Here is a 26,359-nt window from a genome sequence, read left to right on the forward strand (position 1 = left end):
CCAGCAAGTATTCAATTTAGTTTCATTGAACAAATGAGCTCTTTGAGAACAGGGAATGATTTTTGCTTTCATATCCCTAGATCTTAACAGTGTCTAACACAGAGGGGACATCTGTCTGATAAACGTTTGTTGAATTGAATGGAATTGAATGACATCAAACATCTACCTGAGATACAGATGGTTCATAAATTTTAGAACAATAACCCAAATATTGGACTATTCTTTTTTGTTTTCCTCTTACATATTTAGTATCATGTACTTATATTACTTAAACTTTGCCAAAATTCCTTTATTGAAAAAGATGCTAGTAAGATAATTACTGGATTTTCTGTTTTAAATTGTCATTGCTTCTTCTTATTTCAATATATCTGTGATTTCATTCAAATGGATACTCCTTCTACCAACATGAATCAAAATATCTCCATGTCTTATCAAACAATCTTTATGAATTACTATGGCAAAAATGAAAATGAAACAAATTTTTTGCTGGCCAAATTTTTGGAGATGAACTTCTTTGTAGAAGGAACATATCCAGTATACTTGCAGGAGCTGTCAAAACTCTTACTGTTCAAGCATCTCTTTTTAGAATTTAGAGTCATTTTCATATCACAATAAAAAATGAATTGGCTAGAAACAAAAACTTTTATAATACATTTAGAAAATTTTTTAAGAATTTGAAGAGTAAGCAATTTTCTTGAAGGATTTTTCCATTTAAAATGAAATATTTGTCTAGCACATTAATTTTTTCTCATATTTAACAATATATTAGGGGCAGCTAGGAGGATCAGTGGATAGTCAGGCCTAGAGATGGGAGGCCTTGGGTCCAAATCTAGCCTCAGGCACTTCCTGGGAAAGTCACTTAACTTCAATTGCCTTGTTCTTACTACACTTCTGCCTTTAAACCGATATACGGTATTGATTCTAAGAAAGAAGGTATAAGTTAAAAAAAACCAATCAAACAAAAAACATTGACCTCCTGAAATAAAATATAAAAACTGAGGGAAACTGAGTGAAACTATTATTGCTTGAAATAGAATATAAACTGAGGGAAACTATTACTCGTTGAAATATAGAAGAGTAAACTGAGAGAAACTGTTTCTTCTTGAACTGACTGCTGTCCTCTGACTTATGACTAGAGAAAGCTGCTAGAGGGTAACCTGATGCTGCCACACTAGGGAACTGCTACACAGGGATGCTGGTACACAGAGGACTGCTCTGGGGTTTATTCTGGGTTTTGCCTGCTGATCCCTTTGATGGCTGATGGATCAATCTACTTCCAACCTCCTTCCTCCCTCACTCCCTCCCTTTTCCAACCCTCTGCTCCCTGTCCCCTTCACCTCCCAATTCTTTTTGAAGCCTTTGGCTTATTCCCTCCCCACTAAGTGAACTATAAAGATCTTCTTTTCCTTTTTCAAGTAGGGGTTTATTGGGATAACAGGATGGGAAACTGAGGAAAGTGGGATGAGGGTTTCCCTAATCTATAAGGGGAATTTGAGAGGGTTATGGAAATAGTCCAGTAACAAAAGTGAGAAAAGGAACAGTTAGATAAATGGAGGACAACAGCTAAGATCTTCTTTCTTCTTTTACAACACCATCAAGGTCTCTCAGTTTCTCCTGGCCAGCTTAAACTCTCAGAGAGACAAACAATTCAAAAGCCAAGTTTCTCCTTCTTCTCCTCTCACTGTGGCCAGAAAAACCCCAACTCTTGGTCAGTCAAAATCTCAGAGAGCACAGGGATCTCCCCTTGATCAGAAAACCCCCCAAAACAAACCAGCACATTCAGGGTCTTTAGCCAGCCTCAAATGCCAGAGAGAGAGTGACACTCAGCCCCTCCCCCTCATCAGCTCAACTGCCACTCCTCTTGGGATCATTCCATTTTAGAATCTTTTTCTTGATTGACAAAACATGTCCCCACCTTAGTCTCCTGCATCTTGTCTTGTCCTTCAAAACCTTTCTCTCTTCATGCCTCTTCCACACTCCTCAGAGAAAAGAGAGCATATTTTAAAAATAAATTTTAAAAAGCAAACATAAACAATTCCTGAGAATTGCAGAACTTTAGTGTTCCTTTTCTTTCCCTACAAATAAGTTTTTTTTTAAATGTAGACTCAGATTTGAATATTATAAAGTACAGAATATTCTGGGTTTGTTAAATTCCTATTCAAACAAGTATTTTCTTCATCAGATGGAGAACGGCAAATCCTCATAGAAGAACTTTTCACAACACCTTCTCTCAAGGAAGAACTTCGTCCTGGAGAGTTAATCTTCTCTGTTTTTGTTCCCCATTCCAGAAAGGTGAGCACTCTCTCCATTGATCATTTGGTCATTTGAAGAAAGATTAAATTGCTTAGTGGTAGAATAGACTCATGGTCCAGCAATAAAATCAACTAACATGTCAGTGAGGCATTTAGGTTTCGTCACAGGGGAAGCACCATTCTAGGCTCCTGGTTACTTTACACGAATTTCTATAATAATATAACTGCCTATTGAGAATGAAAACATCCTTCCCCAACTGATTTAAGTGCAATCCTGTCAGTCCTTGATAAACTAGTCACTTCTTCTATCTATATGTCCTGAGCATGGGCCTCCTTAGCCATGGTTTCTTTCCCCAGACTTATTTTATTTTCTAATTCTGAGTCTCCTCTTCCAAATCTCCTATACATAATTTCCCCTGACTGGTTGAGGTAAGCTGAGAAAATGAATACTTTTGGGACAGGTAGGTGGTACACAGGATAGAGTACCAGGCCTGGAGACAGAAAGACTCCTCTTTCTAAATTCAAATCTGGCCTCTGACACTTACCAGGTATGTGACTCTGGGCAAGTCACTTAACCCTGCTTGCCTCATTTTCCTTCTCTGTAAAGTGAGTTGGGGATGAAAAGGCAACCCCTATAGCATCTTTTGCCAAGAAAATCCCAAATGGGATCTCAAAGAATTAGGCATGATTGGAGCTTCATCTCCAACTGTTGTCTTGACATAGTCCCCAGAAGGCAGGAGTAACAAGTTGGCCAACAGGCATACCTTTGGTCTCTTCCTCCTCATGCCCAGGATGTGTTCCTTTTCTTCAGCGGGGAGGATTACATTGACAGACTGGGGGAACCCCAAATCCCCCATCCCATTGGAAAATCTAGTCCCTGCCAAGAAGCCAGTCAAGCTTTCTAGATATGAAATGAGTTAGCAAGGGTGTCCAGGACAGACAAACAGGCCTCCTCTCCTCACCAAGAGTCCAGGTATACTATAGCTGCAGCATTCCAAACAATCCCAGGGCTACTGAGAGAGCATTCAATTTTCACACCATGGGAAGGACTGGCCAGAGGAAGGACAAGTCAGCAGGACTTCTATACACTGATTTGAATCTGAGCAGGAATGTCCTGCAAGAAGTCTACCAAGAGAAGGTAGAGAGGACTCCTCACACTTGCCCATCTGGTATTCCTGACATCATTTGCAAGATTTTTTGATTTTCAAAAAATGGACTAGTCTTCTTTGTGGCCACTAGATTGCTTTATTGGCTATCCAAATATCCAGCTATCTCCAAAGGAGAGATTAAAATACAAATGAGAGAGTGAAGAGGGCTCTCTCTCAGCAAACCAAAGACATGAGGCTCCCTGGGCAATGATTCTTCCAATGGGATACATGATCTGGGCAAAGCATTAATGGGGATCACAAGCAAGGAAGAAAAGAATGATGCCTTGCAGACTTAATTAGGTTAATATAAGTTAAGGCTGTTTTCTTCCAACCATTTGTTCATTCACATTCACTAATATAGAGTATAAGATAATTCACCATTGGGGATCATGGAGTCACAGAATAGATTAGATGAGATCTTGGGCAATTCTGGTTTCTTGGGGAGGCCAGTGGGAAAAGGCAGTCATTTACTTTAGCTTGGCATAGAATGCAATGTAAGGAGACTCAGGGTTCAGTGTTAACCCCAGGGGACTTACCTGAACAAGGAAAGGATTTCTTCATCAGCCTAGGCATTGCTTATGAAGGATTCCAAGTCCACCCTCACATATCAGAAATCTTTCCTTGGGGTTATTTGACACAAAGAGGTCTAGCCAAGCTAACTTATTCCCCCTTCTCCCCAAGGTAGAGCCTCAGATAACAAAGGATGGGGCTGACCTTCCCCTAACATTTCAGTTCTATACTTTAGCTTGTAACAGAGGTATCTGTTCACCTGACATGCTTTAGAATGAACTTATCTTGTTCTGGATCCTGGACCATCTCTACTTTTCTCTATAACTGCCTCAGGAATACACATATCGTTCCTCTTGTGGGTTGAGTGGAATAGTTATTTCATGATTTCCCATCCTCCCCTCACCCCCCTTCAATTTTCTTAAATAAGAAAAAATATTAGTTTTGGAAATCAAGGCACTTTGTGTGCATGTGAGTCTACATGTGTGTATCTTGGTATGCCTATGTGTCAATCCATGCATAGAAATATGACAATAAAACCAACAAATTCCTTTAAAAAACACATAAAAAAGAGACCTAAATATTCTCAGTTAATAGTCCAATCACTTCCTCTCCAATGCCACTGATATATGTAGGATATACTCATTGGTAAGAGACAATTGCCATCACTTCATCTAATGACTCTTACAATAACATCCAGATAAAATGAGAATGTGATGTGGGAAAAAATATGCTCCAGTTTATAGCAGGGTCTGACCCCAAGAATGGGAGAATCAAATTCCACTCAATCCAGAAGTAAGAAAAGACTTTTATTTGAAGAAGTGGTTTTTGGTGGTATAATAGCCTAACAGCTGATGGAATAGTCTGGGGCTAATCAGGTAGCCTTATGGATAATGATTAAGCCCAGGGGCTAGTAGAGTAGCCGCTGAAGCTGATACTATGGAGTAACAGTTCTGTTATAGAGTAGCAACTTCCATTGTAGAATAGCAGCTTCCACTGTAGAATGGCATCTTCCACAATCTGTGGGTCAGGGTTGGCATATTTATTGAAGTCTGGGAGCTTAGCATCTCCCTTTCCAAACTCAGATGGAGGTATGTTTTGGGGTTTGTTGCCATAGGGAATAAGGAACATGCACAAGATGGGGGAATTCTTCTCTAATGCTACATCCCCTAGTGAGCAGGTCCCATGTTCCTCCATTAGCAACCTTGCCATCATTTGTCAACACGGGACAAGTCCTGCTGCCTTTCTAGAATGAAAGCATGGTGGGAGGGGGATGGTATGCAGAACACTGTAGGACCACTATAGGTAATTAGTGATTTCTAACAATAATATAAGCAATTAATAAAACAAAGTAGGTACAAAACTGGTACCTAGTATAGAATGTTACAGGTCTAGTACACAGAGTGGGTAAATGAACAATCTAACTGCTAACTAGTGAGAAATATAAGATTCCAGAGTGTGAGGGTCCCATTACTAATATTACCCCTTACTGTCCACTGTCAGCCCACATCAAATGTTTTAGTTTCTTTCATTGAGTAAGTCTCTTACAATGAAACTCCTTTGCTTGATTTCCTGCAGCATAAGAATTCAGAATGAAATTATGTCCTGAACACTAAAAATAGGGAGAATAATGGACCATTTCTTCATTCTACATGCTTCCCATGCCATAGTATAACAGTTCAGAGCTTTTCTCTTTTAGTGGGAATTTGTATTTTCCTATCGACAAGCACAGAGAATGGAAAATGCCTTTGCAATTGTTAATGCTGGAATGAGTGTTCATTTTGAAGAAGGTACAAACATTATTCAGGACCTTAAGCTGTTCTTTGGAAGTGTTGGCCCTACCACAGTCTCAGCAAGTAAAACCTGTAAGCAGCTCATTGGGAGGTATGTTGAAATATTTGGGGTAAATGATAATTTCTGAATTTAAAACAATAGCTCTTTTTAAAATAGCTGCATGTATCTTCTATCATTAATGCAATACTTGAATTATCATATTGTACTTCAGTGTGCTAGGGGTCATTCATTTCCTTCATTAATAGGTTGTCACTTCTCTATGTATCTTTGTAAGTTGTAATAGCCAACAGAAAAATCATGATTTAGTGGTTAACTTTCTGATGAGAATTCTTTCTCAATTGGTTCTCAAAAAGATGCATTCTAAGTGGGAAAAGGGAGATGGACCTTCATTTCAGGCATGGAGAACATGAAGGACAAAGAGTTAGAGGTGGGAGATAGCATGTCACAAGAGACAGGGTACTAAGTTGGATAAAGTGGATAAATGTGACTGGAAGTAATAAGGACCTGAGTTCAAATCCAGGGCCAAATATTTATTAGTTGTGTGACTGGGAAAAATTTTTTAACTTCTGTTTGCATCTATCTTTAGGGTTATTGTGAGAATAAAATATTTGTAAAGTACTTAGTACAAGGCCTGAAATAGTATATAAATGCTTATTGTATGCTCACTCTGCCTTACACATTATGCTCTAATTGCTTCATGTGCCTTGGATTTCCTACTTAAAACTAAGGGGAACCAAACAATATGTTTAACTTAACTGAGTCTCTATTTCCACATCTAAAAATATGAGGCACTTTCCCATTAGGAGCAAAGTAATTTAGGCCCTCAGAGAAAGAGAGAAATGTCCAGATTTCATCCAAGGGGAAAATTTCCCAAAGTCTCTAGTGTAACAAGCAGAGGATAGAGATGGGATAGTGATCAGTTCTTCTCATTTTAACTTTTTATAGTCTTCTCTCCCTTCAGTGATCTAAAAAAGATTGAAATAGTAATCTTTTCTTGAAGCTAGAAATCTGAACTTGTGGGAATTTGTTTTTCATATACTATATTAATTTATTTTAAGGGCCATAGGTTAAAGAGATTTTTTTGTATGTTCCTGTGTCTCAGTTCTGGGTCGGAGACTGCTTTTTACATTTTCTTTGCACTGGCCATTCCATTGTATGTCTCCCTTTTAACAAAATTTGGTTAATGGAAAAGTGAGACAAAGATCCTCTTCTTTCTTATGTGACCTTCATCACATGGGGATGAGGAAGGGTAGATATTTTGATGAACCACCTCCTAATTATCTATTTACCAATTAGAGATGTTTTGGAATTTTCAGGGAAAGAGCTGAATAGGAGAGCTCCTAAAACTATATATAGAGGTGCCTGATGGAGTTTCAAGTTCTTTGACCATTTTGAGGGGGCCACTGAACTATCACTTACTTAACTGGATAATGCTAGTGTAAGGGTTAAAAATTAAAGGTTGGATTAAATGTATAAAAATGTTGTCACTGAAAATATATTACTCAAGTCAGAATGACTTTTATGGCAATTTATTTACAAAAAGGAGAAAGAGTGAAAGCCAAAGGTAATGTGTGTGTGTGTGTGTGTGTGTGTGTGTGTGTGAGAGAGAGAGAGAGAGAGAGAGAGAGAGAGAGAGAGAGAGAGAGAGAGAGAGAGAGAGAGAGAGAGAGTATAATTACTCTGCCCCAGTTTGAACCAGGCAGAGGCCCCAGAAAGGGGGGGGGGCAGAGATAAACTAAACAAAGGTTCCAGCCATGAGGCTTCTCCAAAAGGAAGGCCTTTCTGGAGGCTTGTCTCTCCAGAAAGTCAGGAAAGAAGTCAGCTTTTTCACTCACCCACATGGTAGTTCAAAGGGAGAGATTCAAGAACACTCACCAAATTTAAGAGTTTCATGTCCATGAAGCAGATCTTCACCAGCCTCCAATTCAAACTCCCACTCCAACTCCAACTCTGAACTCCAAAGAACTGCCCTCACAGGAAGATGCCACTGCTTTTAAAGATGCTTCTTTGCATCACTTCCTATGCATTCCTTCCACTTTATATGGACCAATTGTAGCTTTAGCTTTGCTTAGGACTGCCCAGGAGAGAGTCAGTCCTTTCTGATTCATCACCCTCTTTTGCATGAGTGGGTCACAGACCTCCCCTACTTTAGGATAAAATGGGTTGTATACACTTCTGGTGATTAAATCTAAAATAGACAGGGGAGAGTTAATCCCATCTTCACACTATCCTAATCAATAAATTGATATTATTACATAAAATCACTCTCTAAAAATAGTTTTAATCATAAAAAAACCTAAATCTCTCTTCTCTTCGATTCTCACCAAATCCACTTCATATTTTATATAAGCACAGGGCATTGAGAAATCAGTCTCTACCAATAGAAGAAAGTCCCTTATAATATCTTGAGAGAAGAATGGTAATTTCATGATGCTTTGAGAGAGAAACTCTCACTCCTTTGTTTCCAGCATCCTGCATTTCCTATTTGCCTAGTTAAATATATTAATGGATTATATAATTTAGCTCTAAATTAATCTTTATAATGAATAAAGTTTTTGGGAAACTGTAGTTTTAATTTTAAAATATCAATATATTAATCTGCCACTCAAGAAAATATATTTAGCCATGGACTCTCACAGTCTGAACAGATACCACAGAACTTGAGTGGGGCAGAAGATGGAAAGGAGGTGTAGCAATTGAGATGAGAGTGGGATGTGAGTGTGAACAGTCAGGCAGCCAGGCTGGGCCAGAGAAAACAGAAGCTTAAGCATGAGCAACTAAGCAATTAGTTGGGCTAGAGAGAGACCAAAGGGATTGAACAGCTAGGCAGCTGGTCAGGAGAGCTGGGAGAGTCAAAAAGCTGACTTTCTATCTTTCAAGTCTCTCTGTCTCTGTCTCTGTCTCTGTCTCTGTCTCTGTCTCTGTCTCTGTCTCTGTCTCTCTCTCTATCTCTCTGTCTCTGTCTCTTTTTCTCTCTCTCTTTAGATATAGATAGATAGATGGATGGATCAATAGATATAGATAAATCCCTTCCCAGAACATCTTTTAATGGAGAAGAGTCACACAGAAAATGAACTTAGACCTAAATCAGGGAAGAAGCAGGTCTACAGACTATTAACTGCCAACTAGAATGGCTGCACAGCTCACTCTTCCCAACATAGTGACTGCCTAACTGACCACATTACTTAAGGAATTCTAACCCACAGACAAGCAAGGAATAAATCTACACCCAACTGTAAAACCCTCCAGACAAAAGAAGGGAGGATCCAACTCACTTTTATAGCCTGGGAAAGAGACTTTTTGAGTTTAAAATCAAATTGTTCTTGGTGACCAAAAGGGGGAAACATTTCTCCCCCACAAAAAAAAAATCCCAATTAATTTCCAGATCTTCATAAAATAAATAATTCACTTAAGAGATAACTTCAAGTTTCTCACATACTGGAGATTACATCCATAAGGCAAATGAGCAAAAAACCAAATAAATTGAAGAACTAATATTTCTCCCAGTTCAAGCCCTTCAACAGCCACTTGGTGAAATCAAAACTGTGATATCTACTTAGTAGGGTTATTTTGCAAAATTTCACTAAACTTAATGATCAGTGATTAGAAGCCTCTGAGTTTTTTTTTTAATTTAGAAATTAAAGGAAAAAAGTCACATTTCAATTGGGGAAATAATTGTTCTTCCCTTATAAAAATAATTAATATTACACATGGAAAACTATGATAAGCTAAAAAATGACCTTTGTCATCAGAAAGGTATGTTGAAAGCATTATGAAAATTCTGAAGACACAATTTTGGGACAAATTATAAAATATGGAAAGTTTGGCGATGAATACTTTGTTTCTATTATTTCTCAGATCATAATATATACTAGGTTCTAGTTTAAAAAATGAAATATTTAAATAGCCTTTTTTTTGTGAGGAAAACATTAAAGGGAAGATTACACATGACTACCTGGCCTGTGGCTGAAATTAGAATATATGTTCTCCACAAGATTATTTTAATAACAAAAAAACAAACATGTTTACAGAAAACTGTGTAAGCACAGCCTTTAATAGAGCTGTTGGTTTGTCTAGAATTTTGAAGAGTCCAGGATAAGGTTATAGAGATATACTTATGACTTTTCATACATGTCATTTGGGAAGGAAGAAGAGGCCATTAGTAGAGGTCATTAAAGAACCATAAAAGGTAAAAGTAATTGTGCTTCTTCTTTCCACAGAAATATCTGCACTATCCCACTCACATATAAAGTTCAGTGATTGAATTATTTATTGACTGCATTCTAGCTGTATGACTGCAAGTCACTTAACTTCTCAGGTTCAGTTTCCTTATTTGTAAATAATAACATCTATCTCCCAGAATTATTCTGAGGATCACATATTAGTGGTAGGAGAAACCTTATAGTTGCCATTAAGGCAAAGAAGTTGGAGGTGGAAATACATGACATTGTAGAAGACTATCAAGTTGGTTAAATTGTCCACAAACAAGGTGTCTCAGCAGTATAATCTTTAAAATACTTTATAATGAGATTGCTAGTGAAAATGAGCATCTTTTATAACTCTGAAAGGTTTATTGATTATCTTGTGACAAAAACTTGTCAAACTTCAATATATTATGCATTTTTCTTTTGCAAAAATCAAGTGCTCCAATATGGCTGACATTTTTAAGGACAAATGGCTGTTAGTATTATGCTACATAGCAGGTATTTTTAATGAAAATAAAAGCACAGAATCTGTGACTTGAAGATAAAGATTATACTTTAACAATGAAGTGAGGAAATGTATAATAATGATCTCTAGTTCTGATGACCTCCTTTACCTAACCTTTCTTCCTACTATATACTAATACAACTTATTTTACCATAAATAGACTCCTCAGTAACAAATTAGTTGCTTGGCACGGTCTCTTAACTTTTTGGCATGTTAAAATGCTTCTTTTGGGGACACTGAAAATGGAAATGAGTTTATTCTTATAAACAATATGGTACAGGTTGCTAATAATTTGATAATGCTGTTTAGTTGTTTCAGTCACATTCCACTCTTTGTGACTCCATTTGGGGTTTTACTAGCCAAGCTATTAGAGTGGTTTGCCATTCCTTTTCCAGCTCATGTTTCAGTTGAAGAAACTGAGGCAAGCAGGATTAAGTGCTTTGCTCAGCTTTACACAGCCAATAAGTGTCTGAGGCCAGATTTGAAGTTAGGAAGATAAGTCTTCCTGACTTCAAGCCTGATACTCTAATCCACTGTGCCACCTAGTTGCCCTTGCAAATAATAAATCATGGTAATTATGTCCACTCTTTGCATCAAGACAATGGAATGATGAAATGTTGAGAGACGGGATCAGAATGGTGCTGGAAGAGATTTTTATTCTACCTACCACAGCTGGAGCCACGGTGAAATATAAAAAAACCCTGACGACCAGTTTCTTCTTCATATTCTATCTCAGCGTGAAAAAAGAACTGCATGAGCTGGTAAGCTGTTTCATTCTATTTAGAAATTCATTGATATTTGTATATACTTTGTGAGTCAAATCTCTGAAAGATTTTTTTTCTGTAACAGTCTTCTTTAAGATTTTTTAACCCCCAGACAATATTATTTATATTATTAGGTCATTTTACAGTGGTAAAAGTGATTATTGATAATTGTTATGACATGTAATCTGAAAAAAACAACAACTTATAAACAAAATAAAAGGAAAAAAAACCCTCTAACAAAGCATGTTACTTTCCTCCTAAGAGAGAGATATGATGGGTGCAATGGAGAAAATATACATTTTTGGATATGGTGACTTTTAGTTCATTTTACTTGTCTAAGTTTATTTATTCATTTTTTCTTTCCTTTTCCCATTTTAAATGTTAGAGGTGGGTTAGCAAATGTACTCTTCCCCTTGCCAAAGGAGGGCCATTATAACATATTTTTAAAAGAGAGTAAAAAAAAATTCAGAAGGAAGGAGAGCCAAGGGTTCAATCTCCAATGTAAATGTAAAATTTTTATATAATAAGAAAAAAGAGCAAGTGGTAGGAAATGAGATTCGTGGTTTAAAATAGAATCCTCTTTTTGAGTTCTACTGCGTGTATGGAAGGAGGCAGGTAGGTGGCTCAATGAATAGAATGGGTGGGCCTGGAGTCAGGAAGATCTGAATTAAAAATCTAACTTCAGATATTTGCTAGCTATGTGACCTTGGGCAAGTCACTTAGTCACTTAACCATTCATCATTTGACAAAAAGATCCATTCCAGTATCTGTCAAGAAAACCCCATGAATAGCTATGGTCCATGAGATGACAATGAGCTGTACATGACTGAACAACTAGACAATGACAACGATAAGTATTTATCATTTGGTGTTTTAAGTTCAGAATAAAACATATACTTTTAAAAAGACAAATTACTTAGTGTCTCTGACCCTCAGTTTCCTTATTTCTAAAATGGAGATAAGAATAATACTTGTGCCACTTTTTACATAGGATTGCTCTGAAGATTGGGTGAGATAAGACATGTAAATAGATTTGGTAAATTTTAAAGTGGTATTTAAATATCCATTGCTATTGTTATTTTTAGTTATATTCCCAGGGCATAGCATAGGGTCTGAAACCTATCAGACACTCAATAAATGATCATTGCATTGAAATGCCATATGGAGTCAGATAAGATGACAGGAATCGAAGAGGATCAAGGAGGCAAATCAAACTAGGAGGCTTGTTTTGCTTCATTACTACATCAAGATTTTTTTGAAAGATAGGATGGAAAGGTTTTTTTAAGGGACTGATTTCAAATTCATATTTAGTTACCTATAACTTCTCATGTTCAATTAAATCAATATGGTTTCTTGTCCAGCTGGTTAGGAAGGGGTACTGTGGCTGGTGACAGGTACCACCAGGTCTACCCGCATTGGACCTCTGCCCAAAGTTCTTTTATTGTCAAAAATTTTGTTCTTTCATTTCAACCAATGGATATTTCATAGCAGAGCAGGTAACTAAGGTCTTGGGAATAAATGACAAATGTCACTTTCAAAGCTACACTTTTAATCCATGATTTTTATAAACCATTTAAATGTAAAAGAATCTTTTTTTCCCTTCTTTTTCAGGAACAAAGATACCCAGATATCCCAGAAACTTCCATTAGTGCTCTAGAAGATTTTCCCATCAAGATTCCAGAGGGAAGAGAAATGTTCCAGGTTGGTGGCTTTATTTAATTGGAAAGTAGAGAGAAAGCCAGACATACTCTTGAGGCTGTCAGGCAACAGGCATTCTCCATTCCCTCTCCCCATTTTCAGCAAGCACTTTTCCTGTTAGGGACTCTAATGGAGCCAAGTGGATCCATTCCCTGTTATCTTCATGAGACTTTCTCAGTCCTGACTCCCTGTCTTTACCTAAGGGAATTTAACCAAATTTATATTTTGATACATAACACCAAAAATATTCTCTTTATTCTTTTAAACATTCCATACTTAAAATCAGAAGCAAATCTCATCTCCTCTGAGAAGCTTGCTCTGATTAATCTCACACCACCCTCTTCACTCTTTTACTTTAAGCCCTCTCAGAACAGCCATATATTCTTTGAATTAATATATGATATTACATATACTACATATATAGTATATATAGGAATATAATGCTATAATAGTATATATAATACAATATATTCATATACTATATATGATATCAATAAATTTAATACCTTCAATAGGTATTAATTTTTAAATGTCACTAAGAATTAGGAACACTGTATATAGAACATTTTTGGAAACCTCAAAGCATTATATGACTATTAGCTCTTATTATGTGTTACTGTATAAAGGATACTAAATAATTTCCAGATGTGTGCATTCTGTAGGATACAACTAAAGTATAAATGTTCAGTACCTTGCTTAGTGCATAGGAAGTGCCTATAAACAAACATCTGATATTTTGAGAAGGACATATAGTAGGCTAATGCCTCTGAATTTTTTTTTCCTTTCTGGAATTAATGGCTCAGAAATATTGGTTATGATTTTGAATTTTTAGTGAATAAAAATGTCTAATGGTGGATAGATTTGCTTTTTTCATTAACAGTGTGTAGATCCCCACCAATCTCCCCAAGATCCAGTTGGACATCCAGTCATGCATCAGTCAGGGATTAAACATGCCACCGGGGAGGCTGTCTACTATGATGACATACCCCAAGTGGACAAAGAACTTCACCTGGCTGTGGTGACCAGTACCAGAGCACATGCAAAAATCTTGTGAGTAAAGAAAAAAGAAATTTTACCAAGTTTCTGATAAAAATGGATCCTTGGTTCTATGATGGAATCTTTTTATGCATTTGTAATTCATCCAATAACATAATTAACTTATTAATATAAGAATAATAAGTTCTATCACTCAAGAATTCTAATATCTGCTCAATACTGATACAAATCAATGGGGTAGAAGAGAGAGGAGAGGGCATACATAGTGTGTTGGAAGGATAACATAATGGCCCTAAGGATATAACATTACATTATGCGTGATCTCATAAGCCTACTGTAGTTTCTCTTGCTGATTCAGAATCACTTAAAATGTAGTATAATTAAGTTCAGCAACCATGTAATTCTCTAAACCCATTGCACCTAGATATGTGCCAGAGCCAACTTTTCTTAGATCTTGTAAGATGATAATAAAATTTATAGAAGGAACACTTACATTTGAGAAATTACAAATGATACAAATCTGGGTTTGATTTATTGCTTTGTGGCTTGTGGACTTAAGGTAATGGAAAAATGCTAATACTGCAGATTGAATTTAAAAGTAGTCTGTAAATACATATTTGATAAGAGCAGCTGTGAAATGTTTACCAGCACATGCCTACCTGAGCCCCATTCCCCTCTCCCCACTATGATTTCATCTTAGTCTCAATTAAAATTCAACTTTTTACAAAAGCTGTCCCTAACCTCTCTAAATTCCAGTGCCTTCCCTCTATTATTTCCTATTCATCCTATACATAGCTTGCTTTTTATATATCAGTTCTTGTATAGCTGTGGGTTAGAAATTAAGTACAAATAGGCCAACATCAGGAATTGGGCAAATAAAGGGAGGATTTGGAAAGGTCCAAAATTAGAGCCAGTTTTGGAAGGAGTGTCAGTAGCTGAAAAGGACATATTTTTATGAAGCAAGGTCCTTTAGACTGCAAAGGTTCCATACTAAATATGTTATTTATATTTTAGCTAAACAGTGATCTTAGTTTGGTCCACTAATGGACTTCTTCAAAAGTGTAGACAGAAAGCAGACCCTTCTTTTTTTGATGCCACTCTAATTAAATTTCTCAAAAGGGTCCCTACCACTTCAGTCACTGGGAGAGGCAGACTGACTTTCATGACTCACGAAGCAATGAAATGCAGAAAGAAATGATGTGTGGAAGAGTGAGGAAATCAGGTTTGCTTGGAAGGCAGGAGGCAGAATGGGCTGGAGGAGAATTTGGAATGCTGGAACAGGGGTCTGGAACAGTTAACTATGAGGAGGAGGGGGAGAGAGCAAGGATGTGAGCCTGACAGCTGTTGGACTGAGCTCTCACTCTAGTCTGGCTTTGGACTCTCTAAACTGATCCTGTTGTTCCTGCTGTTTTTGTTGGACTCCCAATCAGCAAATCGGCCTCCTGAGACATCTTTGAATCCCATAGATGACTACCATTACCATCTTTCTCAATCTGACCTGCTACCATACCTCTGCAACCTTCAACCTGAACTTTTGGTGATCTGATCAGTCAGGTCACTAGATCCTGTCAAGCTACAAGACCTGTATTTCTTCAAAGACTTTTTATTGGTGGGCTCAGACCAGGTAGCTAGACAGAAGGGGTTGAAATTAGGCAGAGAGGAAGAAAGAATAGCTTCAGCTTTGCTCAAGATTTTTGTTGGTCAGAGAGCTCTGGGACACATAGAGGGTATAAGATTAGGGAAATTCTTAGCCCACCATCCTTACCCAAATCCTAGCTCTCAAACTTTAATAAAACTATTGTGTTTAAAGAAACAAAGTCAGTGGGCAGCTGGGTATCTCAGTGGATTGAGAGCCAGGCCTAGAGACGGGAGGTCCGGAGTTCAAATCTGGTCTCAGACACTTCCTAGCTGTGTGACCCTGGGCAAGTCACTTGACCCCCATTGCCTAACCCTTACCACTCTTCTGCCTTGGAGCCAATACATAGTATTGACTCCAAGACTGAAGGTAGGGGTTTAAAAAAAAAAAGAAAGAAAGAAAGTCAGATTGCATTTTCAGAGCTCCAGGCCTGAGCATAACATCTTGCCTTTAGGCCAGGAAGAAGCAGCTACTATGAATTGCTACACTACAAACCTTGTGTAAGGGTTAAATGACCATTTTGCACTCAGGTCTCTTTCCTGGTCATTTTCAAGACTGCAGTTTCCACAATGAGAAAAAGTCATTAGCCCACATCTTCAAGTCAATCTTAAGGTCGAGGTCATGGCTTCACAATTCATTATTTATAATTCTTAATTCTAATATTTTCCTCTCAAGGTCAATCGATATTTCAGAGGCCCTTAAATTTCCAGGTGTCGTTGATGTGATAACTGCCAAAGATGTCCCAGGAGAAAATAACCATGAAGGAGAGATATTATATGCAGAAGATGAGGTGGGCTATTCATTCCAGGATTTTTGTGAAGTTTGATAATTAATTAATTTTTATTGATGTATGATTTACTATTCTAATTTTCTTCCCTCAGATGTCCAGAATAGTAACTGGTTTCTTTGACCATGTAGATACTTGTTTAGATACTAAATGGCAGAAGACCCATGTGTGAGTCCAAACTGCAGCACAACAGAAAATCTTACTTTTCTATTTGTATCCCCTGCTTAGTATAATGCTTTGCTTATAGTAAGCACGTTATACAGGTTTTATTTATTCGTTTGTTTATTCATTCACTTATCAGCTGTGTAACCTTAGAAAATTTACTTTATCTCTCTAAGAATCCATTTCCTCAGCCGAAAATGGATATGATAATATTGTTGCTACCTGACTCACTGAGTTGTGAGAACCCAACAAAATAATGGAGGGAAATGAAATACTTTTTGTAGATAAGTGTAAGCCAGTGGAAAAAGCATTGAATTTGGAGTAGAATTTGCATTCCAAGCATGCTTCTGGTCCTTCCCATTGGATGCCTATAAACAAGACTCTTCATCATTCTAGATATGATTTTTCTCACTTGTAAAATGATGTAAAATGATGAGGTTTTATTAGGTGATAGCTGTCATTAATGAATTTATGAACTGTAATTTTATTTCTAGGAATAAGGAATAATATAGCTAAAATTTATGTACCATTTACTATGTTCTGGCTACAAAAAATATTTAAGTATTTTAAAAACCTGGGAGGTAGCAGTAATAATAATAACAATAACAGCAGCTAAAATTTCTATAATGCTTACTATGTGCCAAGCACTGTGTCATTTGACCCTCATAAAAACCTTGGGAGGAAGGTGTTATTATAATCCTTATTTTACTTTGTAATCCTTTATTATATATATAATATAGCATATAATAGATAATATAGTACATATAATATACACTATAATATAACTATATAAACTATAATCCTTTATTTCCCTTCATTCCCTTTATTTCCTTCAGAGGAAACTGAGGCAAACAGAGGTTAAGTACCTTGCCCAAGGTCACCCAACTACTAAGGGCCTGATGTCGGATTTGAACTCCTTTATTTGAGGCCCGACACTCTATATACTATACTATCTAGCTATCCTGTATTTTATGAGAAATTAGATAAATTCCTATTGGCAGAGTATACAATTTATTTTGACCAGGACATAGCCTCCACTTTCTCATGGATTGATAGAAAATATCTGATTCTGTTACAGGTGATTTGCGTGGGGCAGATTATCTGTTCTGTGGCCGCAGATACACATGCCCATGCAAGGCAAGCAGCTGAGAAAGTGAAGATTACTTATGAGGATGTAGAACCAAGGATAATAACCATAGAGGTAATCACATTATTTCCTGTTCTTATAAATATGATGGAAGTTTTCTCAGAAGTGAGCACACTAATTCACAAGCTTGTCTTTTTCAGGCTTAACCTAGCCATTCTGTATCATTTGTACAGTTCTAAAGTAGCATGTGAATCCTCCCCATCCTCATTGCTTGTTTCATGTTCCATCTATTTAACTATTGGACCCCATAAAATTAAAGTAATAAAAGTAAAATTGAACTGTGTCCTCTTCTTGTTAGAATCTAGACTTTGCTTTGGTAAATTTTAAAAGATTAAATAATAAAAAAATCTTCACTTCTGTCTTAGATTCAATACTGGGTACCGGTTCCAAAGCAGAAGAGTGGTAAAATCTGGGCAATTGGGGTTAAGTGACTTGCCTAGGGTCACACAGTTAGGAAGTATCTGAGGCTGTACTTGAACCCAGGACCATCTCTAGGCTGGCTCTCAAATCATTGAGTCACCTAGTTGACTTCACTTTGGTAATTGTTTACCAAGTACTGGAAGCTGTTCAAAGGAAGTAAAACTGTAGAATTGCCTTTATATTTATATGTGTCAGCATGTACATATGCATATATATATATGTATTTGTATATATCTATATACATAGCTAAAAGTTATAAATATACAATCATATATCAATATAGAAGAAAAACTTCTAGTCATTGGAAATGCAGAATACTATAGAGATCAGAACAACAAAAAAAAAAGATGAACTCCAGGTCCTGCATATTTTCAGCAGTGGTATTCCCAAATAGTCATCAGAGGTTGCTAAGTGATACCAGTGAATAGAATGTTGAATTTGAAAGTAGAAAGGCATAAATTCAAATCTGGCCTCAGAACCTGCCAGTTGTGTGATTCTGGCAAGTCATTTTACCACTTTTTGGTCTCCATTTCCTTGTCTATAAAACGGAGATAATAATAAAACCCATCTCACATGGTCAATGAAATATTCAGATACCATAACATATAAAAAAACTCTTTGCAGGCTGAAAGTATTAAATAAATGCTTTCAGTTATTTTCAGAGTTATAATTAGCATGAGGAACATAAGGTTTTTTTCTCAAGACAGATAAGATAGAAGCCCATTCAACATCTATTAGTTGGCATTTTGACTTCATTGACAAGTGCCCCTCTAATGCTCTGAACCAGTCATACATACTGGCCTTTCTTCTTTTCCACTGGCTCCTCAACCTGTAGCTCTCTTGCTCAACCCTTTGTGATGAGTATATTTCAGCAAATCTGAAAGAAAGTGAGGCAAAACTCCAAGCCAATAATAGGTTTCTTTTTTTTTAATTTAAACATTATTTTTTTTTGGTCAATTTCAAGCATTATTCCTTGGATACAAAAATCATATTCTATTCCTCTCTCCCCTCCCCTCCCATAGCAGACACGCAATTCCACTGGGTATTACATGTGTCCTTGACCCTAACCCATTTCCATGTTGTTGGTATTTGCATTATGATGTTCATTTAGTCTACATCCCCAATCATATCCCCTCGACCACTGTAGTCAAGCAGTTGTTTTTCTTTGGTGTTTTTACTCCCAAAGTTTTTCCTCTGAATGTGGATAGTGTTCTTTCTCATAGATCTCTCCAAGTTGTTCAGGATCACTGCATTGCCACTAATGAAGAAGTCCATTACATTCGATTGTACCACAGTGTGTCAGTCTCTGTGTACAGTGTTCTCCTGGTTCTGCTCCTCTCACTCTGCATCAATTCCTGAAGGTTGTTCCAGTTCCCGTGGAATTCTTCCACTTTATTATTCCTTTGAACACAATAGTATTCCATCACCAACATATACCACAGTTTGTTCAGTCATTCCCCAATTGAAGGGCATCCCCTCATTTCCATTTTTTTTTGCCACCACAAAGAGCGTAGCGATGAATATTGTTGTACAAGTCTTTTTCCTTATTATCTCTTTGGGGTACAAATCCAGCAGTGCTATGGCTGGATCAAAGGGCAGACAGTCTTTTATCACCCTTTGGGCATAGTTCCAAATTGCGCTCCAGAATGGTTGGATCAATTCACAACTCCACCAGCAATGAATTAGTGTCCCAATTTTGCCACATCCCCACCAACATTCATTACTTTCCTTAGCTGTCATGCTAGCCAATCTGCTAGGTGTGGGGCGATACCTCAGAGTTCTTTTGATTTGCATCTCTCTGATTATGAGAGATTTAAAACACTTTTTCATGTGCTTACTAATGGTTTTGTTTTCTTTCGCTGAAAATTGCCTATCCATGTCCCTTGCCCATTTATCAATTGGGAAATGGCTTGATTTTTTGTATATTTGTTTTACCTCTGTAAATTTGAGTAATTAGACCTTTGTCAGAGATTTTTGTTATGAAGGTTGTTTCCCAGTTTGTTATTTCCCTTCTGATTTTGGTTACATTGGTTTTATTTGTACAAAAACTTTTTAATTTCATGTAGTCAAAATTATTTATTTTGAATTTTGTGACTCTTTCTAAGTCTTGCTTGGTTTTAAAAAATCTTTCCCTTCCCAAAGGTCTGAAATGTATACTCTTCTCTGTTTGCCTAATTTACTTATAGTTTCCTTCTTTGTGTTAAGGTCATTCACCCATTCTGAGTTTATCTTGGTGTAGGGTGGTAGGTGTTGATCCAAGCCTATTCTCTCCATACTGTCTTCCAATTTTCCCAGAAGTTTTTATTAAATAGTGGATTTTTGTCCCCAAAGCTGGGATCTTTAGGCTTGTCATACACTGTCTTGCTGAGGTCACTTACCTTAAGTCTATTCCATTGATCCTCCTTTCTGTCTCTTAGCCAGTACCAGATTGTTTTGAAGACCACTGCTTTAGAGTATAGTTTGAAATCTGGTACTGCAAGGCCACCTTCCTTTATTTTTTTTTCTTTATTTCCCTGCATATTGTGAATCTTAAAAATTCTTAGACCCTACTTCATAAGATTTGGTTGAGACCATTCCCCATTTTAAACAATGAAGGTACTTGATCAGGAATGTGAGAACTCTTCTTCACTCATACTTAAGCATACTTTAGGGGAAGATAAAGTTATAAACTCTTTACTGAACAGTGAAAAGTACTTAACCCATATTTATAGAGAGGTCAAGCACTTAAGCTAAGTCTATTTTTAGGAAGGTGCTAAGTACCTATGAAGGTCAGGCAACTTGCAAACTTGCAAGTTGCAAAGAGGTGTGAACTTACTCAGAAGTTTTAGTCTTCCCAGAGAAGTTGAGAACTAAAGAAGGTGTGAATTAAGAATGGTCAGTCCTTTGGAAAAACGTCTACTGTGATTGGTAGATGTGAGAACTTAGGGGAGGTGACATAGGAGAAAATTCTCTTTAAAAGGAGCTCAAAAGAGGTCTCTGGGAGATTGAGCTGGCCAAAGCTGAACTGGTGTCTCTCTGAACACTAGAATCTTGCTTGGGACAAATCTTGTGGTGAGTGGATAAAAGATTGACTGATCCCTCTCTTAAGGCTTAAGCTTTAAGGCTGGCCTAAGCTGGTCTAGCCCTTTCCCTACTATTCCCTCTTACTCTGTTTCTCTCCCTTTCTTTAATTCTTTACTTGTTTTAATTAAAATCTCCATAAAAACCCAGCTGACTTGGGTATATTTCATATTTGGGAATTTTCCCCTGGTGCCCACTTTATATTTGATTTAACTCATATTTCCATGGTCACAATTTAAGGCAACCACTTTTATCTGCCACAGTTTATGGCAACAACTCTTTAATTGTTACAGTTTATGGCTCCCACTATTTTATTTGCAACAATATCCTTGATCTTTTGTTCTTCCAAATGAACTTCGTTATGATTTTTTCTAATTCAGTAAAAATGTTTTTTTTAAAGTTCAATGGATATGGCACTATATAAATAGATATGTTTGGGTAGGATGGTCATTTTAATTGTGTTAGCTCGTCCTACCCATGAGCAGTTAATGTTTTTCCAATTCCTCAGATCTAGCTTTAGTTGTGTGGAACTTTTTTTGTAGTTGTGTTCATATAGTTACTGTGTTTTTCTTGGCAAATAGATTCCTAAGTATTTTATATTGTCTAAGGTGATTATGAATGGAATTTCTCTTCCTAATTCCTGCAGCTGAGATGTGTTGGAGATATATAGAAATGATGATAACTTATGTGGGTTTATTTTGTATCCTGCAACTTTGCTAAAGTTGTTGATTATTTCGACTAGCTTTTTGTTTGATTCTCTAGGATTCATTAAGTAGACCATCATATCAACTGCAAAGCATGATTGCTTGGTCTCTTCATTGCCAATTTTAATACCTTCAGTTTCTTTTATTTCTCTAATTGCTACTATTAGTGTTTCTAGTACAATGTTAAATAATAGAGGTGATAATGGGCATCCTTGTCTCACTCCTGATCTTATTGGAAATGCATTAGTTTTTCCCCATTGCAGATGATGTTGGCTGATAGTTTTAGATAGATACTGTTTATTATTTTTAGGAAAGGCCCTTCTATTCCTATGCTTTCTCACATTTTCAATAGGAATAAGTGTTGTATTTTGTCAAAGGCTTTTTCTGCACCTATTAAGACGATCATGTGATTTTTGTCAGTTTGCTTGTTAATATGGTCAAATATGTGGATGGTTTTCCTAATATTCAAACATCCTTGCATTCCTGGTATGAATCCTACCTGGTCATAGTGAATAATCCTCGTGATCACTTGCTGAAGTCTTTATGCTATATCCCATTTAATATTTTTGCATCTATATTCATTAAGGAGATTGTTTTATAGTTTTCTTTCTCTGTTTTTGACCTGTCTGACTTTGCAATCAGTACCATATTTGTGTCATGAAAGGAATTTGGTAGAACTCCCTCTTTGCTTATTATGTCAAATAGTTTGTATAATATTGGGATTAGTTGTTCTTTGAATGTTTGATAGCATTCACTTATGAATCCATCTGGCTCTGGTGATTTTCTCTAAGGGAGTTCTTTGATGGGCTGTTGGATTTCTTTTTCTGATATGGGATTATTTAACAATTCTATTTCTTCTTCTGTTAATCTAGGCAATTTATATTTTTGTAAATATTCTTCCATATCACCTAGTTTGGCATATTTATTGCCATATAATTGGGCAAAATAGTTTTTAATGATTGCCTTAATTTCTTCTTCATTGGAGATAAGTTCTCCCTTTCCATCCATGATATTGTTAATTTGGTTTTCTTCTTTCATTTTTTTAATTAGAGTGTCCAGTACTTTGTCTATTTTATTTGTTTTTTTCAAAATACCAGCTGCTATTTCTATATATTTGTTCAATAGTTTTATCACTTTTGATTTTATTAATTTCCCCCTTAATTTTTAGTTTCTCTAATTTGATTTTCTTCTGGGGGTGTTTAATTTGTTCCCTTTCAAGTTTTTTGATTTGCATATCCAATTCATTGACCTCTGCCCTCCTTAATTTGTAAATATATGAACTCAAGGATATAAATTTCCCCTTGAGTACTGCTTTGGCTTCATCCCATAGAGTTTTAAAGAATGTCTCATCATTGTCATTTTCTTCAATGAATAATTGTTTCTATGATTTGTTTTCTAACTAGCTGATTTTGGAGAATCATATTATTTAATTTCTATTTAATTTTTGATTTGGCTCTCCATGTACCCTTACTGATCATTATTTTTATTGCCTTATGGTCTGAAAAGGTTACATTTATTATTTCTGCTTTTCCGCATTTGTATGCCATGTTTTTTATGACCTAGTACATGGTTAATCTTTGTGAATGTACCATGTGCTGCTGAAAAGCAGTATTCCTTTTTGTCCCTATTTATTTTTCTCCATATATTTGTTAACTCTAATTTTTCTAATATTTAATTCACCTCTTTTACCTCTTTCTTATTTATTTTTTGATTTTATTTATCTAAATTTGAAAGTAGTAGGTTCAGGTCCCCCACTAGTATAGTTTTACTACCTATGTCCTCCTTCAATTCTACTAGTTTCTCCATTAGAAATTTAGGTGCTATATCATTTGGTGCATACATGTTGATTAGTGATATTTCCTCATTGTCTATACTCCCTTTTATCAAGATGTATTTAACTTCCCTATCAGGTCCTTTATCAAGATGTATTTACCTTCCCTATCAGGTACCCTTTAATCAGGTCTATTTTTACTTTGGCTTTGTCAGATATCATGATTGCAACTCCTGCATTCTTTCTATCAGTTGAGGCCCAATAGGTCTTGCTCCAATCTTTGATTCTGATCTTGTGAGTGTCTATCCACCTCAGGTGTGTTTCTTCTAGGCAACACATGGTAGGATTTTGGATTATAATCCACTCTCCTATTCATCTACATTTTATGGGTGAGTTCATCCCATTCTTGTTCAAAGTTATGATTGTCACTCGTGAATTTCCTAGAATTTTGATATCCTCTCCTGTTCTGTCCTTTCTTCTTTTGCTATATCCTTTTAAACCAGTGGTTTACTTTTAATCAACCCCTCTAATTCCCTCCCTTAATATGCTTCCCTTTCTGGTCCCTTCTTTTTTGTTCCCTGCTTTTTTTTAGAGTCTGTTAAGTTCCCTCCCCCCTCTTCTTCCCTTCTTTTTTTTGTACTGCCTCCCCCTTCCCCTTAGTTTTCCCTTCTCACTTACCCTGTAGGATAAGATAGAATTCAAGATCCCAATGATCTAGATGCTCTTCCCTCTCATAATTGATTTCACTGAGAGTAAGGTTTAAGCATTATCTATTAGCACTCTCTTCCCCTCCTTCTTACAAGAGTATTCTTCCCCTCCCCTTCCCATGTGTATCTTTATGTGATAAAGATTATTCTATTTATTTTATTTTTTCAAGTATCTCTTGGTACCATCTTTGATTTCCCCCAACCCTTTTTCTTTTTTTTTTTTGCATATCATCTTATAGCATGATTCAACTATAATAATGAATACAATTTTTGAGAGTTACAAATAACATTTCCCCCAAATGTGTATATATATATATATATATATATATGTATATATATATATATATAATTTGATCTAATTGTAGCCCTTAAAGAAGAGAGTTTGAATTAAAAAACATTTCCCCCCTTTCCCTCTAATTCTTAATTATCTTTTCAGGTTTCTCTTGATCTTTATGCTTGGATATCAAAATTTCCACTTAGTTCTGGTCTTTTATTTAAAAATACTTGGTAATCTTCTATTTTGTTGAATGCCCATACTTTCCCCTGGAAGTATATAGTCAGTTTTGATGGAAAGGTGATCCTTGGTTGAAGACCCAGTTCTTTTGCCTTTCTGAAAATCATGGTCCAAGCCTTGCAGTCTTTTAGTGTGAAAGCTGCCAGGACTTGTGTGATCCTGATTGGTGCTCCTTGGTATCTGAATTGTCTCTTTTTGGCTTCTTGTAGAATTTTCTCTTTAGCTTGAAATCTTTGAAATTTAGCTATTATATTCCTTGGAGTTGTCTTTTGGGGGTTTAGTATAGAGGGTGTTCTATGAACTCTTTCAATGTCTATTTTGCCCCCTTGTTCAAGGGCATCAGGGCAAATTTCTTGAATGATTTCTTGTATGATGTCAAGATTTCTGTTTATTTCTGGCTTTTCAGCTAGACCAATGATTCTCAAATTGTCTCATTGTGATCTGTTTTCTTGATCTGTCATCTTGTCAGTGAGATATTTTATGTTTTCTTCTATTTTGTCAGTCTTTTGAGTTTGTTCTATTAATTCTTACTTTTTTGCTATATCATTGGTTTCCAGTTGTCCAATTCTGGTCCTTAAGGCCTGCTTTTCTGTTATAATCTTTGGGTTGTCTGCTTTAATCTTTTGAATTTCCTTTTCAGTTTGGCCTATCCTTCTTTTTGTGGCTTCCAGATGTTTCTCCAATTGGGAGTTCTTGTCCCTCAAATTGTTATTTTCTTTTTTGAACTATATCCCACTTTTCTTTCCAGAAGACTTCCATCTTTTGGATAAGATCTAATTTAAATTCTTCAAGAGTTTATGGACAATTCCCATTTTTTGAAGGTTTTGCCAGTGTTTGAATTTCCTCCTCTTCTTCTTCTGTACTCTGGGTTTTTCCTCTGTGAAAATTTTCGAGGGTCTATGCCTTCTTTTTCATTTTTTTGGTGGTGGATGGAGATTGTGGCTCCTGGATGCAATTTGTCATCACTGTGGGGGGTTTTCCTTCCCTTTTTAGTCAGAGATCTGAGTAAGATGGGCAGTTTCTCTGTGTTTGGAGTCAAGGAGCAAGGATTTTGCCTGATGCAAACTCTCAAATCTCTGGTTTCTGCTGTTTGCTGCTTTTCTCTGCGGCTCCTTGATGAGAGTGCCCAAGGTCTGTGTTCCCCAGCTGGCCGGGGTGAACAGTACAGCTTCTGCTGTTTGCTGCCCTTCTCTGAGCCTCCTTGCCTACAGTGCCAGGGTTTCCAGTGTGGCTGCTCTCATGGGTAGGTCCTCGCTATTTTTAGTCAGCTCCCAAGGACCTAGAGGTGCCCCTTGCTCACTCCAGACATGTCCCTCACTCATTCGCTGATTCTGATGTGTGCTGGCTCTGACTCTGGCTCCATAAGTGGGGTGGAGGGGGGTAGATCAACTCACATTTGGGTGGAAGCTTTTTCACCCCCTTATAGTGTGGAAATGCCCAAACCCCACGTACCTTCAAAGCTGCTCCCTACTGTAGAGTCCCTTTGTTCTTATGAAAATGTTTTTTTTTTTGGTCTTTTGAGGTAGTCTATATCGGTGGGTCTGAGGAGAGGAAGCGTCCCACATCTAGACTGCTGCCATGC

General features: G+C 36.7%; 1 protein-coding gene across 2 annotated transcripts in view; it reads left to right on the forward strand.

Annotated features, from left to right (window-relative positions):
* AOX4 (aldehyde oxidase 4) overlaps positions 1 to 26,359 on the forward strand; it is a 106,263-nt gene that overhangs the window by 34,418 nt on the left and 45,486 nt on the right. For both annotated transcript variants that reach the window (XM_007494592.3, NM_001291668.1), the window contains exons 13-19: positions 2,183 to 2,292; positions 5,607 to 5,791; positions 11,010 to 11,172; positions 12,787 to 12,876; positions 13,754 to 13,923; positions 16,181 to 16,295; positions 17,533 to 17,655. In XM_007494592.3, the coding sequence (XP_007494654.1) occupies positions 2,183 to 2,292; positions 5,607 to 5,791; positions 11,010 to 11,172; positions 12,787 to 12,876; positions 13,754 to 13,923; positions 16,181 to 16,295; positions 17,533 to 17,655 (956 nt within the window). The remainder of the gene's footprint in view (positions 1 to 2,182; positions 2,293 to 5,606; positions 5,792 to 11,009; positions 11,173 to 12,786; positions 12,877 to 13,753; positions 13,924 to 16,180; positions 16,296 to 17,532; positions 17,656 to 26,359) is intronic.

The sequence above is a fragment of the Monodelphis domestica genome, chromosome 4, assembly GCF_027887165.1.
Source record: "Monodelphis domestica isolate mMonDom1 chromosome 4, mMonDom1.pri, whole genome shotgun sequence".
Taxonomy (NCBI): Eukaryota; Metazoa; Chordata; class Mammalia; order Didelphimorphia; family Didelphidae; genus Monodelphis; species Monodelphis domestica.